Raw genomic sequence first — 15,106 nt, 5'->3', positions numbered from 1 at the left:
GGGGGCCAGGTGGGCACAATTTTACACATCTTTTGGGACTGCCCGCAGCTGTCAGACTTCTGGTCTGAGGTGTGGCGGATTTCTTCCAAATTCACTGACTTCTCCCTTCCGTGTTCTCCGGCGCTGTTCCTGTTCCACCTGTGCGATGTCCCCCTGTCTACGTACCAACACTCAGTGGTTTGCCATTTAGTGAATGCAGCTAGAGCGTGTTCCCAAATTGTGGAGGCAAACTTGTCCGCCAACCGTGGGCATGTGGTTCGGCAAGATCCAGGAGATTATGAGAATGGAGGACCTCACGGCATCAATGAGAGGGGCCCATGCTAAATTTCTCAAAACATGGCGTGAGTAGATTCGATTTCAATCGTCAGTGGAGTATAGGACTATTATGGCCGATGTATCTACTTACCTGCAAACGCTGATGCTGCTGCAGAATCAACTGTAGCCTCTGGTGCCAATGTGTCCTCGCTCGTCCGACACGATGCAGGACCTGTGAGTGACGACACAGCGTGATCTCTCGAACACGCTGTCTGCACTGCCAGAAACTGGGCGTTCTGAAGAGAAGTGGATGATACTTCTCGTCAGAACGCCCAGCTAGTAAAAGTAGTAAAAACACCCCGATGTAACACACATAATACACGCCCACTTGGACTTTTGCAAGCCTTATTTGCATAAATACAAAAATTGTCATAACTTGGCCAAAAATGCTCGTTTTTAAAAAATAAAAACGTTACTGTAATCTACATTGCAGCGCCGATCTGCTGCAATAGCAGATAGGGGTTGCAAAATCTGGTGACAGAGCCTCCCTAAGTGTGGGAGGTCAGCTTCCTCCCCTCCCCCTTTTTTCTTCCTGTTCCCTCTTCTTTCCTATACTTCTATTTTGTTTTTATTTGGGTTTTATACATGGCTGCTAGTTCAGGATGTATCATTTATCTGACCCTTCAGGATTGGTTTCAGCGGACCGTTACGGTTTCTATTGCAGTTATTGTACCTACAAATGCTGGCCTATGAGCCGATGTCTATGCGGATTATGTCTGCATTTTCTTCTTTGTGTTTGAAAAATGGAAAATAAAAGAATTTATAAAAAAAACAAACATAGCACTCAAAACTGGATTATTAAAAAAAAAGACTGCAGGTCTCACCTTTAATAGTACCACCTCAGTTTAACTATGTACATTGCTAAAGAACAAACAGCACTGGATAGTTGTACAGCAAACAATTTGATTTGTACTTAAACATTTTAACACCAATAATGAAGAAAAAGAAAAGAAAAAATTCTAAGAACTAAACTTGGTCTTCGTAAAGTTTTGAGGGAAAACAAAACGAGAAAGTATCACACGACTTTATGAACGATCAACTAAATATTTAAAGTGTTTCTTGTATAGACAGACAATTTTAGTGCAGGACGAAGTAGCTTTTCTATATACTTTCATCAGTCTATACTGCTTCTCTATAAAAAAGGCACGGACCGCAGGCTGCCATAACAGTCTCCAGAATGGGAGCCAGCGTTGCAGAATGAAATGTGATCCTACTACAGTTATGAGCAGCCTGCAACACGGACCGCTGCAGTTTACAAGCTGTATAGTCCTGCATTATAAAATAGTTTTACTATATAAAACGGAGGGACACTTTAAGAGTGGAAAAACCCAGACGTAATGGCATTTGTTCTCCTTTGACCCTTGTCTACAATTGTCAAAAGTAGATCTTTCGTAGACTGTGTTCACACTACGTTTGGCCTTTAAGCTAGGGCTCCACAGTGCGGGAGTCACCTGGAATTCATGGTAAAATCATTGCCACTCGCATGCAGCCGCCCCTATCTAGGAAAAAATAAATTGCAACTTTCTGTCCCATAATGATATGGATGTCGCATGTAAGGACTGTTTGTGCTGTAATTTAGCAAATGTAGCCTTAGAATACAGTGACCATTAATATGTAAAACGTGACTGTGTATGTTCATCTGATCAAGGCCAAAAATCACAATTCTCCATGTGGAAGAATTGGCTTTAATGCACAATACTGCACAAAAAAAATAAATGCTCTACTATAAACATGACATTAAAAGAGGAGTACTGGTATTAAAGTATTCCCAAATAGCATCATTTTAATCATAGAACATGCGCTTTTTTATATTCCCACATAAAATATATTTCTCTTAAAGCAGTTACATAGGAGAGAGCCCAAAAAAAAATATACAGGGAGAGCCATGCTCTTATGTAAAATGGTTGACCGTTTTACATCTAAAATGTTTTTCTCCCAAAATGTATTAAAACTTCATGAATACAAATGACCCAGACCGAGGATTATCAAAAACGTTGAACTTAAAGTTTATGCTTAAAAAAAAATATTCCTGCAAACAAAAAATAATCCCTCCAACAAAAAGCTGAATGTCCTTTAGGCTAACTAGGTAGTATAGATTTTACTTTTCATTCTTGTTATCAATACTTATCGGACTTGATTGTTTATCTAATTTTGCTTCTTTAGCGTGAGAAGAATCCCTTTCACGACTCCGTGACTTTTTGTTTGTTTCCTTGTCATGTGAAGGTTTTCTTTTCTCCCCATCTCGGCTCCTGCGGTGGGATGAACGGTCTTCTCTGTAAGCACTATGTACTGTATTGGAGTCTGGACTGGCATGATTTCTACTGGATTTCCTGACCCGTTTACACTCTGGACTACTGCTATGAGACGGCCTCCATTTATGGCTTTCCCTCTCGGTGGTCTTTTTCTGGGAGCTACTTTCATCCCTTCTGGAGGAGTCTTTGTTTTTACGAAACTCCCTATCTGAAGATTTTGAGCCTCCCCTACTTCTACTTCTTTTATTTCTGGACCTTTCGGGCGTTCCCTTTCGGTCTCTGGATCTAGAACGACCTCTCCGCTTTGTGTCTTTTTCCTTGCTTCTTGCATGGTCTCGACCCCTGGTTCGATCATTATCCTTACTTCTTGACCGAGCTCTTCTGCTGTTCTCTCTGCTTTTGCTCCGCTCCTTGGTTTTACTACTAGATCTATGCTTTTTCTCAGATTCTCTCTCCTTGCTCTTGGTTTTGTCGTGCCCCTCGGTGCTTTTGTCGTGCCCCTCGGCGCCTTTGTCGTGCCCCTCGGCGCCTTTGTCGTGCCCCTCGGCGCCTTTGTCGTGCCCCTCGGCGCCTTTGTCGTGCCCCTCGGCGCCTTTGTCGTGCCCCTCGGCGCCTTTGCCACGCTCTTTGCTTCTACCCCTTACGCTTTCATTTTTTGACATACTGTGCCTTGATCTCTCCTTACTCCTGCTTCTCTCTTTGTCTTTTGCTTTGTTATTGGAGTGCTTTTCATTATCTTTTCCCCTCTCACGCCCCCTTTCCTTACTTCTTGACTTGCTCCTGTCATCACGTTTGGTTTGCTTATCATCTTTGAGGTTTTTTAAATCCTCCTTGCTTTCGCTTCTTTCTGATGTTCTATTTCTACTCCAGCTTTTATTTCGTTTGACTTCATTTTCTGCATCTTTTTTAGACTCCCTATCCTTGCTGCTGGGTTTGCGGTCTTGACTTTTCCGCCTGTGATCTCCTCTTTTGTGCGGACTCCCAGAATCTTCTCTTTGATCAGACCGTTTCCTCTCTCTTCCTCGAACGGGACTTTTCGGATTGTCGTTTAATTCACTCCTGTAAAAAAAGCAATACATACATAAGCTACTTTTCCAAAGATGTGTTCACAGTATTCCCATCAAGAGGGATAGAAAAGTACATAGCACAACTGATGAGAAAAAAAAAAAAAGAGGGGGAATGTTTAGCACTCAACATAAAATTATTTCCTTGTCAAACACAGCAACCATGGCTCTGCCACGGAGAATGACACCAAGAAAAATAAGAACCATGTTAGAATCTAGAACACAACATTTTAAAGCTTTTAGAATAAAAAAAGACTTATGAAAACGTCTTAAAAGATTTTACCAACCATTCAATTCTCATGTTTATGTCATTTGGGGGGTGGGGAAGATGGCACTGATGGGACAACCCCTTAAAAAATAAGAAAAAGCAAATGCGCCAAGTGGAAGGCTAATTACTGACCATGCAACTAAGACAAGCATCCATGGAAGCAAAGGTATGGTCCATGTTAAACTTGACAAACCCGGAGATGATACCACACCTGTATAATCTGGCAAACATGATAAAGAATGGGGAATTTGGACACAAGAGCCGAGACTGTTCCATACATCTGAATAAGCACTGCGGAAATCCATACCCAAGCTGCAGAAACAGCCCCAGATGTGACAGATTTTAGGGCCTGTCTACACGTAACGGAATTGCTGCAGAAAATTTCTGCAGTATTTGCGTTGAAACTAGCAGACAATCCGCTGCGGAAAAAAAGCGTTATTTACTGCAGATTTTGAGATGCAGCAATTCCGTTCACTTTCCGCAGTAGGAATCGATATGCCGCAGAACGAAAGATACGCACCGCAGGTGAATTTCTGGAAGGAACTTTACACAGCATGTGGATGAGATTTGTTAAATCTCACCCACTTTGCTGCCACTGTATTCCGCGGCATATTTTCTGTCCGCAATGCCGGACGGGAAATACGCAGCAATTCCGTTACACATGGACAAGCCCTTACAGTTGCAGAAATCTCTGCAACATATTGACTGTGTGTGAATAAACCATAAGTAGACTATTCCTAAAATAGGCAGATTTTTTTTAATTTTTTTTAAAAAAAAGTAAAAAAAGGGAAACCAGTGTTTTGTTTTTTAAACACTTTTACACACCAATTGATCAGGAATAGAAACCTGGAGTCAGAGTTCTAACTGGTTAAAGGGAATCGGTCAACAGAATTATGCGGCCTTATGTAAGGCCGCCAATTGACAGATTCTCTCCATACTGTGCATAGGTAAAAAGCTGCTCATTGACAAGTAATACAGTGTTGCCTCCGATAGGGCAGCATAAACCAGATGTCAGATTACCTTTAATAAGAGGAACGGACTTTCCGAAGGTGGTTTAATGAATGAAAAATATCGGAAGGTTCTTGTGGGATCAGGTCAGGATTCTAACTTATCAAAGCTTATTTATTTGTACGAGCAGATTGAGGCATGTGGGTATTGGGTCCCATCCAGACAGATATAGCTAAATTATGGATATGAATCTTTAAGGGTTATGTTTATTAATTCAACATACTTATCTCCCTTGATCCAACGTTCTCCACTAGAATATCTCATTCTCTGGGTTCTTTGCATTTCCTGTCTCCAATGTGGGGGAGTCTCACTTCTTCTAAAACGGTCCCTGGACCTTGACCTCGAGGGTGTGCGGTAGCGCTAAAAAAATTAAAACAAAAATATGTAAGAAAGCTTTAGCCTACAAATTAAACCAAAACATATCTGGAAGCGTGGCGGAGCATTGGTTCACCTTGCGGTCTTGCAACAACTTCATGTAATATTCAGAATGCAAGTTTAAAGAGGCTCTGTCACCAGTTTATAAGTGTCCTGTCTCCTACATAATGAGATCGGCGCTGTAATGTAGGTGACAGCAGTGGTTTTTATTTAGAAAAACTATCTATTTTCACCAAGTTATGACCTATTTTAGATTTATGCGAATGACTTTAATAGACAACTGGGCGGGTTTTTACTTTTGAACAAGTGGGCGTTGTGGAGAGAAGTGTATGACGCTGACCAGTGACCAATCAGCGTCACTTCTCTCCATTCATTTAATCTGCACATAGGGATCCTGCGTTGTTCACTATGTGCAGCCATATACACACACATTAACGTTACTGAAGTGTCTTGACAGTGAATAGACATCACCTCCAGCCAGGACGTGATGTCAATTCACAATCCCAACACTTCGGTACCGTTTGTGTGGAACTTACAGCACATCGAGATCACGTTGTGCTGTCATATACAGCGTGATCTCGCGAGGTTACGCTTGCTGTGCTCTAAGTCCCACACAAACGTTACCGAAGTGTCGGGATTGTGAATAGACATCCCGTCCTGGTTGGAGGTGATGTCTATTTACTGTCACGTTAATGTGGGAGTATGTGACAGCACATAGTAAACGCAGGATCACTATGTGCAGAGTAAATGAATGGAGAGAAGTGTATGAAGCTGATTGGTCGCTGATTGGTCAGCGTCATACACTTCTCTCCACAACGCCCACTTGGTCAAAAGTAAAAACACGCCCAGTCGTCTATTAAAGTCATTAGCATAAAACTAAAATAGGTCATAACGGTGAAAATAGATAGTTTTTCTAAATAAAAAAACACTTATCTACAGCGCTGATCACATTATGTAGAAGATAGGGCACTTATGTGGTGACCGAGTCTCTTTAAAGCCAATGTAGAAGTTATATTCCACATAAACATTGGTTCAGACTACAAATCAGGCAGTATTCATTACCAGGCATTAAAGAGATGGTCCCAAAGATAAATGTTATCCGCTATGAGAACATGTTAACCGGTAGGGGTCCGACCGCGGGGACCCCACCAATTGCGAGAACGGGGGTCCCGTTCCTCTGAATGGAGTGGCTGGTAGAGCATGCGCCCTGCTGCTGCATTCATTATCTATGGCACTGCAGGAAATAGCCGAGCGCTGTACTCCGCTATCTCCAGCAGTCTCATAGACATTGAATGGAGTGTCAGTGCACATGCTCGACCTGCTGCTCCATTCATTCGGAGGAACTGGACCCCTGTTCTCGTGATCGGTGGAGGTCCCACAGGTTGGACCTCCACCGATTAGCATGTTATCATAGGGGATAAATTTTAACCTTGGGACAACCCCTTTAATACCGATTTTTACTTTTAACTTCATACAATCCATAAATTAGCGGTGCAAAAAATTAATAAAATATGGGGATCTACAGTTTGAGCGCACGTTATCTGCTGCAAAACGATTCTGGTACAGCGTGTATTAGGAAATTGCAGTTCTCCATTGTTACAGAAATCATTAAATTCCATTAAAGACATAATGAACGTGTCCCAGTTAATACAAAATCAGAGACAATAATAAAAACTTACTCTGGGGCCTCTTCCCTTGATCTTCCTTCCAGATCTGGTTACCAGGAGTCTTCTCTGATAAAGTGAAGAACTGCCAGGGACAGAAAGTTACAAAAACGTTATTACAAATTATCTGAACAACAAATTGCAGTGGACACCCACAGCGGATGGTGCGGGCACAGCTCCTTTAATTGTACTCCTTTATTAAAGAAAAAAAGAAAAACACTAGCTATTAAACAGATCATGCGATTGGCTAAAAAGCAACACACGGGAAGCAGAGTGGAAATGCAAGTTTGCATTGATAGGCTCCGAATTACCCACACAGCAATTTATAACATGAAAAGACTTAGCACCATTTTATTTTGAGAGAAGAATGAGTGACTGGTCTTCTAAAAACACAGATGTGAATAAGCCCTTTATTGTGTACCTTTAAGCTGGCTAAGGATAATAAGGATTGGGCACGCTGAATTTTAGTGTGTATCCTCCGGAGAGAAGTGGCACCCGAGGTGTCTGCCAGCTCAATACCCCCTGTCCCTATGTCTGGTACAAACTTACTTTTCCCGCTCACGTTCTCGGTTATTTATTCGGCCTTCATTTTCCTCTGCTCTTTGAGGGCTTTTTCTCATCAGAAACTTGTTTTCTGGCACAGTGGGGATCTCTTCTGGACGGACAGTGGAGGTCACCTGAAGTTCTTGATCTTCATTTTCACTCTCGGAACTTGCAGGAAAAAAAATAAAAAATTAATGTTACACAGGGAATATTTAATAAGTGTCTATATGTAAATAAAAAGCCCACACAAATGAGTTAAGGAGATTTAAGCAAAAAAAGAAAAATACATTTCTACCGATAAACCCCATTGGTCTCTGTGAGAAGCTCTTCCATTTGCCAGTAGAGTATTTTCCCCATTTGTACGGAGGAAATATCATCAGTTTTAGGTTTGTGTCAAAGAAAGTTCAAACTGTTTTTTAATTTTCGCACTTTCAGCGATCACTTTTCATTCTCTACTCAAAGTAAATAATTATAAATTGCCTTAGAAGAACTGTGAAAACGTTGTTGTCTCCTGCCTCTAATAGTTCCTTCTTAAAGAGGCTCTGTCACCAGATTTTGCAGCCCCTATCTGCTATTGCAGCAGATCGGCGCTGCAATGTAGATTACAGTAACGTTTTTATTTTTTAAAAACGAGCATTTTTGGCCAAGTTATGACCATTTTCGTATTTATGCAAATGAGGCTTGCAAAAGTACAACTGGGCGTGTTGAAAAGTAAAAGTACAACTGGGCGTGTATTATGTGCGTACATCGGGGCGTTTTTACTACTTTTACTAGCTGGGCGTTGTGTATAGAAGTGTCATCCACTTCTCTTCACAACGCCCAGCTTCTGGCAGTGCAGCACTGTGACGTCACTCACAGGTCCTGCATCGTGTCGGCACCAGAGGCTACAGATGATTCTGCAGCAGCATCGGCGTTTGCAGGTAAGTCGATGTTGCTACTTACCTGCAAATGCTGATGCTGCTGCAGAATCAAGTGTAGCCTCTGGTGCCGACACGATGCAGGACCTGTGAGTGACGTCACAGTGCTGCACTGCCAGAAGCTGGGCGTTGTGAAGAGAAGTGGATGACACTTCTATACACAACGCCCAGCTAGTAAAAGTAGTAAACACGCCCCGATGTACACACATAATACACGCCCAGTTGTACTTTTACTGTAAACACGCCCAGTTGTACTTTTGCAAGCCTCATTTGCATAAATACGAAAATGGTCATAACTTGGCCAAAAATGCTCGTTTTTTAAAAATAAAAACGTTACTGTAATCTACATTGCAGCGCCGATCTGCTGCAATAGCAGATAGGGGCTGCAAAATCTGGTGACAGAGCCTCTTTAAAGATGTATTCGGATGATAGACATTTGCGTCATATCTTTAAGTGGTAGTTCACACAGCATTTTTTGGGCGCAGATTTTGAAGCGGAAACAGTGTCGGAATTAGGGTCAAGAAAAGCCCCAAATCGCCCCCACTGATTCCAATAGGAGGCAGAGACATTTTGCTTTCACAGGTGGCTTTTAGCCGCTCGTGAAAAATAAGAGTTTTCTGCTTCTCCTGCCCTGTTACTGGGTTCTAATGAGCAATGGGAAGCACAGGATCCGTCTTCTGCTGATTGGGGGGAGAAGGGGAGAGAATCAGACATTTATGTAGATCTTATTGACATGCTGTAAATGTCGATCATCAAATATACTCCTCTTGGCTCGGTATAATGGTATTATTGTTTAGTGGGAGAAAGATCCTTAAAAAACAACTGATTAGTATTTAGTAATCACTTTCTACAACAAAACATACAGTAAAAACTAGATACCAACAGATCGGAAGAACTCCTGCAGCTCTTCAAACTTTCGTGGGTCCATTACAGAGACATGTTCAATGTGGAAACGCAAAGGCAGGAAAGCTTGCTGGAAGGAAGTTCAAACTGGAGAGGTCTCTGTGCGGTGCTTCCTCGCGCTGCTCGTCCTATAGCGTGCCCTCTAAATTCTAGGAGGGGTTTCTGTGTAGGACGAGTACGGTGGCGGCAGCCATTCTCATTTAGCACAATGATTACCCCCTAAACAAAACGAGCATCTTTTGCTAATTTTATGTATTTAGAATTTTATTTATACGGTCATATTTTTTTTTCTCTTTTAATGGCGATCTGCTACGATAGACTAACTTCACCCAATAGTGAAAATAGTTACGTAAATCACGACTTCTATGCGCTCTGCAGACCAGAACATAGAATTCACCTTTTCTTGCTCTTCTTGCGCTTTTTCTTCTCCTTTTTCTGCTTCTTTGAATTTTTCTTGTGTTTCTTCTTTTTTTTCTTGGATTTCTCCTCTTCCTCAGAGTCAGAAGATGAATCAGAAGACTTGGAGTCGCTTGAACCTCCAGTATCGCTAGAAGATGAGGACTTGTGTCTTTTCTTCTCTTTCTTAGCTAATGAAGTTGAAGAAATTGTTATGGTGGGATCCTTCTTTATATACAATATCTGATATTATGAATAAACATGTGACCCAAGATCATAGAAACACAGCGCTCCTGCGGTCCCTACCAATGGCGCTAGTGATGTGACAGGACAAGAGCCGCTGTACAAAATTTTAATTCAGGACCCTCCCCACCCACCTCAACATCCTATCTACCACCAGAATTGCTGCAAACAGTTCTCACCTATCAAAGCGGTTGTCTCATAAAAACTACCAGTTATGAAACTTAAGCCGGCCTGGTGATCATCTGTTTATGCCCAAAAGCAAGCCGAAGCAGGGGAAGTGCAGCATTACATGCCTGCCATTTAAATGAATGACCGACCATGTAACACATGGACGAGCTGGGTAGCGCTCTTAGGATATCAGCTCTATCCTCTGGCTAATAGAGGGGGTCCTAAGCAGTATAATGCAGTTTTGGCAGCTGGTGCATATATACTCATAATTCAATAGCCTTTTTTATTTCTTGAAGTGCCCCAAAGAAGATTCTTACATTTTGACTTCTGAACATGGACGAGTTCTCCACAATTCTGTATTCTCACTTCGGCAGATGGTTTGCTGGAGGCATCTGTTTTCTGATTTTCAATCTCTCTTACCACTTCCTGTCCAGTCAATAATTGTCCAAAAACAACATGAAGTCTATGAAAGGCAACAAAAAAGATAGGAGTCAATCAACAGCAAGACGAAAAGATAGCCGAAAGAGCAACACGCAAGCAATAGTTACCCATCCAAATGAGGCGTTTGCTTTGTTGTTCTGAAGAGGTTCAGTTAAATGGAAGCAAAAAAACAAAAAAAAGTTAAAAACTGCTGAAATACAAAGAAGGGATTAAAATGACTAAAATAAAGAAGATTGTTGACATTTACTTAGTATTTCCTGAGGACAAGAAATAAGGAGAAAATGTAACACACACCTTTAAAGCTTTTTACATTTAACAATTTCCTCTCGTCCCCCATTCCCTATACTGAATGTAAGAAGACGTGCATGATTTAGCGGAGTGTTCTCCAATGACCTATGGATCTTAAGCTGTTGCAAAGCTAAAACTCCCAGCATGCTCTGTTCCGAGTGGTCCAGAGTCGGGGATGCTCTATGTAGAGGATCTCCAATCTAGATAACAGAGAGGGGGGGGGGGAGGCATCAATTATGGTCATATGCCGAAATAGGGCATTTGGACAAGCTGCCATGCCAACCATCGGCGCCCTGCAATTGCGTCGAAGGAGAGTGGGCGTGATGAGTTGTCAGAGGGGTTCGCCCCCACTTTCAAATGCCTTAGGTGCCGCAAACGCTGTTGACTACGGCATCTAAGGGGTTAAACTAGCAGGATCGCGCTCGTTGCTGTGAAGCGTCGGCTATAACATAAAGCGAATGTCCGCGTTAAATGGAGCTGGCTCAGCCAATAAACCCGCTTCATACTTACCCTACCCGGCTATGATATAAGTATATGTCATACATCGGAAAGAGGTTAACAGTGTCTCTCACTCACTGTATTACATGGATGATCATTCACTTGAATGACCAGCAGGTAACATGACCTTCTCTTGGAACGGCCACAGAATGAATCTAAAAAGGGGTTATCTTCATGAGACAATTAATTAACCCATAACTACTCACATGAAAAATTGTGACCCATTTGTGTCTTTTCCCCGGTTGGCCATGGACAGCAAGAATTCTTTGTTGTGTTGAACAGAAAAGCTCTCATCTGGAAAAAAAACAATACATGTTTAGGCTATGTTCACACTTGCAGGTATTTGTCTGTCAGGTTTTCATTGCTTTTTAAAGGTCAGAATAGCGCAGCATGCTGCGCTACTCTATCCTGGGAAAAAAACGAATAGCTGATAGAAGTCTGATGGGCCATTATAAGTCAATGAGTTAAAAAAACAAAAAACAAAAAACCCCACAGATCATAACAGATGCATCATATCCTGTTAAAACGGAAACGGCCAGTGCGAACAGAATATGACAAAACATTCTGGGAAGAAAATATAAGGAAATAAAAATAATTACTTTTAGACAAATTGGAGCAATAAAAATAGTTACTAAAGTCTAAATAATAATAAGGGTTTACCTTCAAAAAACCCTCCATATATAGACTCGCCGCCTCTTCCATTTCCTAAAAATACAAAATTGTACAGTGCAATAAATGTTTAGCTCCAAAACAAACATTGTCCTAATAAACAGATAAAGACCAAGAGCTTTACCTTCACTAAAGTCTCCTCCCTGGATCATAAAATCTTTCACCACTCTATGAAACAAGCAGTTTTTGTAATGCAATGGCTTCCGTGTGGTTTTCCCAATGCCTTTTTCACCTAGGTAGGGAAGCAGTGGAAGACATGTATGTAAATAAGAGCACAGCAGAGTACCAGTCTAATGCTTGGATGTAGAGCAATGTTCAGGGCAGCTTTAGCCTCCAAGTACACAGGAAGCTGCATTGCTAATCCCGAGGGCTGAATTCGCACCTGCAGTTTTAATGCCATTTTTAAATTTTTTTTTAAAGGGCAAGTAAACGTTCAAAATTCCGACATGTCATAGGGACAAGTCAGAAGTTTTGATTGGCGGGGGTCCGAGCACTGAGACCCCCCACCTAATCACTAAAACGAAGCGGCAGAAGCGCTCAGCCGATTCATTTCTGTTCTGCTTTTTTCGGAAATCAATGTATCGGGAGTACGGGCTCAATAGAAAGTCTATGAGCCCATACTCCGCTACATCGGCTTTCTGGGAAAAGCCCAACACAAAGCGGCTGAATGCTCACACGAGCGCTTCTGCTGCTTCGATTTTAGTAATTGGTGGGGGTCTCAGTGTTCGGACCCCCACCGATCAAAACTCCTGACATGTCGGATGGGGAGACATGGAATCACCACACTAGTATTTTCTTGAGAGAAACTCTATTTCTAGCACGGAAAACCATAGCACAACATTGGATGAATGATCGACCTCCATCCATTGGTTATTGGAAGGGATTGGTAAATTCTGTAATACCTTTTGAGAAAGTTGTATTTCTAAATCATGGTTGTAGTACTAAATTTTCTAAGGTCTGGGATATTTGGAATAACTCCCCTCTGACAGTCAACCCCGCCGCTGGTTCACCAGATAATGTGAGAGGAATATAGGTGACCCACAAATTTTTATTATGTATCTCCATGGACTGGCTGTACCAGATCTATCAGTTGCTCATGGGTAACATGGGTCCTGGGTTGTTTTGTTTTCCTGTATATCTGTTTTTGGTTTTTGTCTTTTTGTTGAACTGTCATACATACGTCCTAGCAAACCAGTCTAAGCGCCATTATTAATGGGAAATCATCTGTTTGTAATGCTTTATATGTACTCATTACTTGACTTGCTATTTGTACATATCCTTGATCTAATATGCCATATATTGTAATTAGCAATGTGTGACTGTTTTTATACTTGTTACTGTAACAGTTCTTAATAAAACGAGTTAAAAAAAAAACAAAAAAACTCCTGACATGTCACAAGTTTGTTGAACATTTACTTACCCTTTAAGCTAAACACAGAAATAGATACAAAAAAACATCACTTTGCACCAAAAACTGCATGTAGCCTTAGGCCTTTTTCACACGGCAGTATTCTGGTCAGTGTTTTGCAGGCCTAAACCAGCAGTGGAGGTACAAATCTTTCCATTAGGCCTCATGCACACGACCGTAAAAACTCCCGTTATTACGGGTCGTAATTACGACCCCTAATAACGGGCTCATAGACTTCTATTGGCGACGGGTGCCTTCCCGTTTTCTCACGGGAAGGTGCCCGTGCCGTTGAAAAAGATAGAACATGTCCTATTTCAGGCCGTAATAACGGCACGGACAGTCCATAGAAGTCTATGGAGCTCTCGTAATGACGGGTGGCTACATGTGTGCACCCGTCATTACGGCAGCGTTGCTAAGCGACGTCAGTAAATAGTCACTGTCCAGGGAGCTGAAAGAGTTAACTGATCGGCAGTAACTCTTTCAGCACCCTGGACAGTGACTACCGATCAGTATAAACCTGTAAAAAATAAAAATAAAAGACGTTCATACTTACCGACAACTTCCTGCTTCCTCCAGTCCGGTCTCCCGCCCGTTGCCTTGGTGACGCGTCTCTCTTGACATCCGGCCCGACGTCCTGGATGACATTTCAGGCCATGTGACCGCTGCAGCCAATCACAGGTCAATCACAGGCTGCAGCGGTCACATGGACTGCCGCGTCATCCAGGGATGTCGGGCTGGATGTGAAGAGAGGGACGCGTCACCAAGACAACGGCCGGGTAAGTATGAATTTCTTTAACTTTTATTACAGAAAAGGCTGTCCCTTCTCTCTATCCTGCACTGATAGAGAGAAGGGGCTGCCGATTAGTGCAGTGCTATTTTGCCGGCAAAAACGTGCTCGTAAATACGGGTGGAATACGTGTGACACCGGACCCATATTTACGAGCACGGGTTCGTAAATACTGGTGCAAAACGGGTGGAATACGTGTGACACCGGACCCGTATTTACGCCAGTATTTACGGGTGGGAAAAAATACGGTCGTGTGCATGAGGCCTTATAGTTTTTCTCGGTGTAGGTTCCACTCCAGGTTTTGGCTTTCAAATACTGACCAGAATACTGCTGGGTGAAAAAGACCTAAGGCACTAAATGGAAATTTCTGTGGTGCAGATCAGATTGTGCACGCTAAAAGCTTTTGCCCTAAAGGGGTTTTCCCAAAAGCACACGTATCCCCTATCCACAGGATAGGGGATACAGGTGTGATCGCTGGGACCCCCAGCACTGAGAACGGGAGACCTAAAGTCCTACAATGTGCTCCATGAGAACGGAGCGCTGGAGCGCATGCTTGACCAGCGCTCCATTCATTTCTATGGAGCTGCCGGATGAAGTCCCATAGAAATGAATGCGCTTGTTCATGCAGATTGTACATGCAATTTTTTTTTAAGCCAAAACCAGATTTGGATTCCAGAGAGCAGACCTATAAGGCCTTCCTTTATATATTTCTTTGCTTGAAAAAAATATATGCAAAGTCCGCTGTACAGCAAATCCGTCAACAAGACCTAAAACAAATCAGCTGGGACACTATTTAGTAGACTAGGAATACTATAGAAAGGGAGTCTGTCCCTAAATAGCTTTTGCACCCCAAACTCCTGTTTAGGGTGGCAATTAAAATTTTGCCAGGATTGACAATT

The 15,106-nt window shown here is 42.2% G+C and overlaps 1 protein-coding gene across 4 annotated transcripts in view; it reads right to left on the bottom strand.

Moving 5' to 3' along the window:
* Positions 1-1,106: 1,106 nt before the first annotated feature.
* Positions 1,107-15,106, bottom strand: part of PPIG (peptidylprolyl isomerase G) — a 19,985-nt gene continuing 5,985 nt past the window's right edge. For all 4 annotated transcript variants that reach the window (XM_075829415.1, XM_075829418.1, XM_075829416.1 and 1 more), the window contains exons 4-13: positions 12,137-12,244; positions 12,004-12,048; positions 11,550-11,637; positions 10,665-10,694; positions 10,434-10,579; positions 9,707-9,896; positions 7,496-7,657; positions 6,962-7,031; positions 5,131-5,267; positions 1,107-3,626 (exon numbers count right to left, since the gene is read on the bottom strand). In XM_075829415.1, the coding sequence (XP_075685530.1) occupies positions 2,414-3,626; positions 5,131-5,267; positions 6,962-7,031; positions 7,496-7,657; positions 9,707-9,896; positions 10,434-10,579; positions 10,665-10,694; positions 11,550-11,637; positions 12,004-12,048; positions 12,137-12,244 (2,189 nt within the window). In that variant the 3' untranslated portion in view covers positions 1,107-2,413. The remainder of the gene's footprint in view (positions 3,627-5,130; positions 5,268-6,961; positions 7,032-7,495; positions 7,658-9,706; positions 9,897-10,433; positions 10,580-10,664; positions 10,695-11,549; positions 11,638-12,003; positions 12,049-12,136; positions 12,245-15,106) is intronic.

Source organism: Rhinoderma darwinii, chromosome 6, assembly GCF_050947455.1.
Source record: "Rhinoderma darwinii isolate aRhiDar2 chromosome 6, aRhiDar2.hap1, whole genome shotgun sequence".
NCBI lineage: Eukaryota > Metazoa > Chordata > Amphibia > Anura > Rhinodermatidae > Rhinoderma > Rhinoderma darwinii.
The sequence above is the reverse complement of the archived record's forward strand: the minus strand, read 5'-3'. Positions and strand labels throughout refer to the sequence as shown.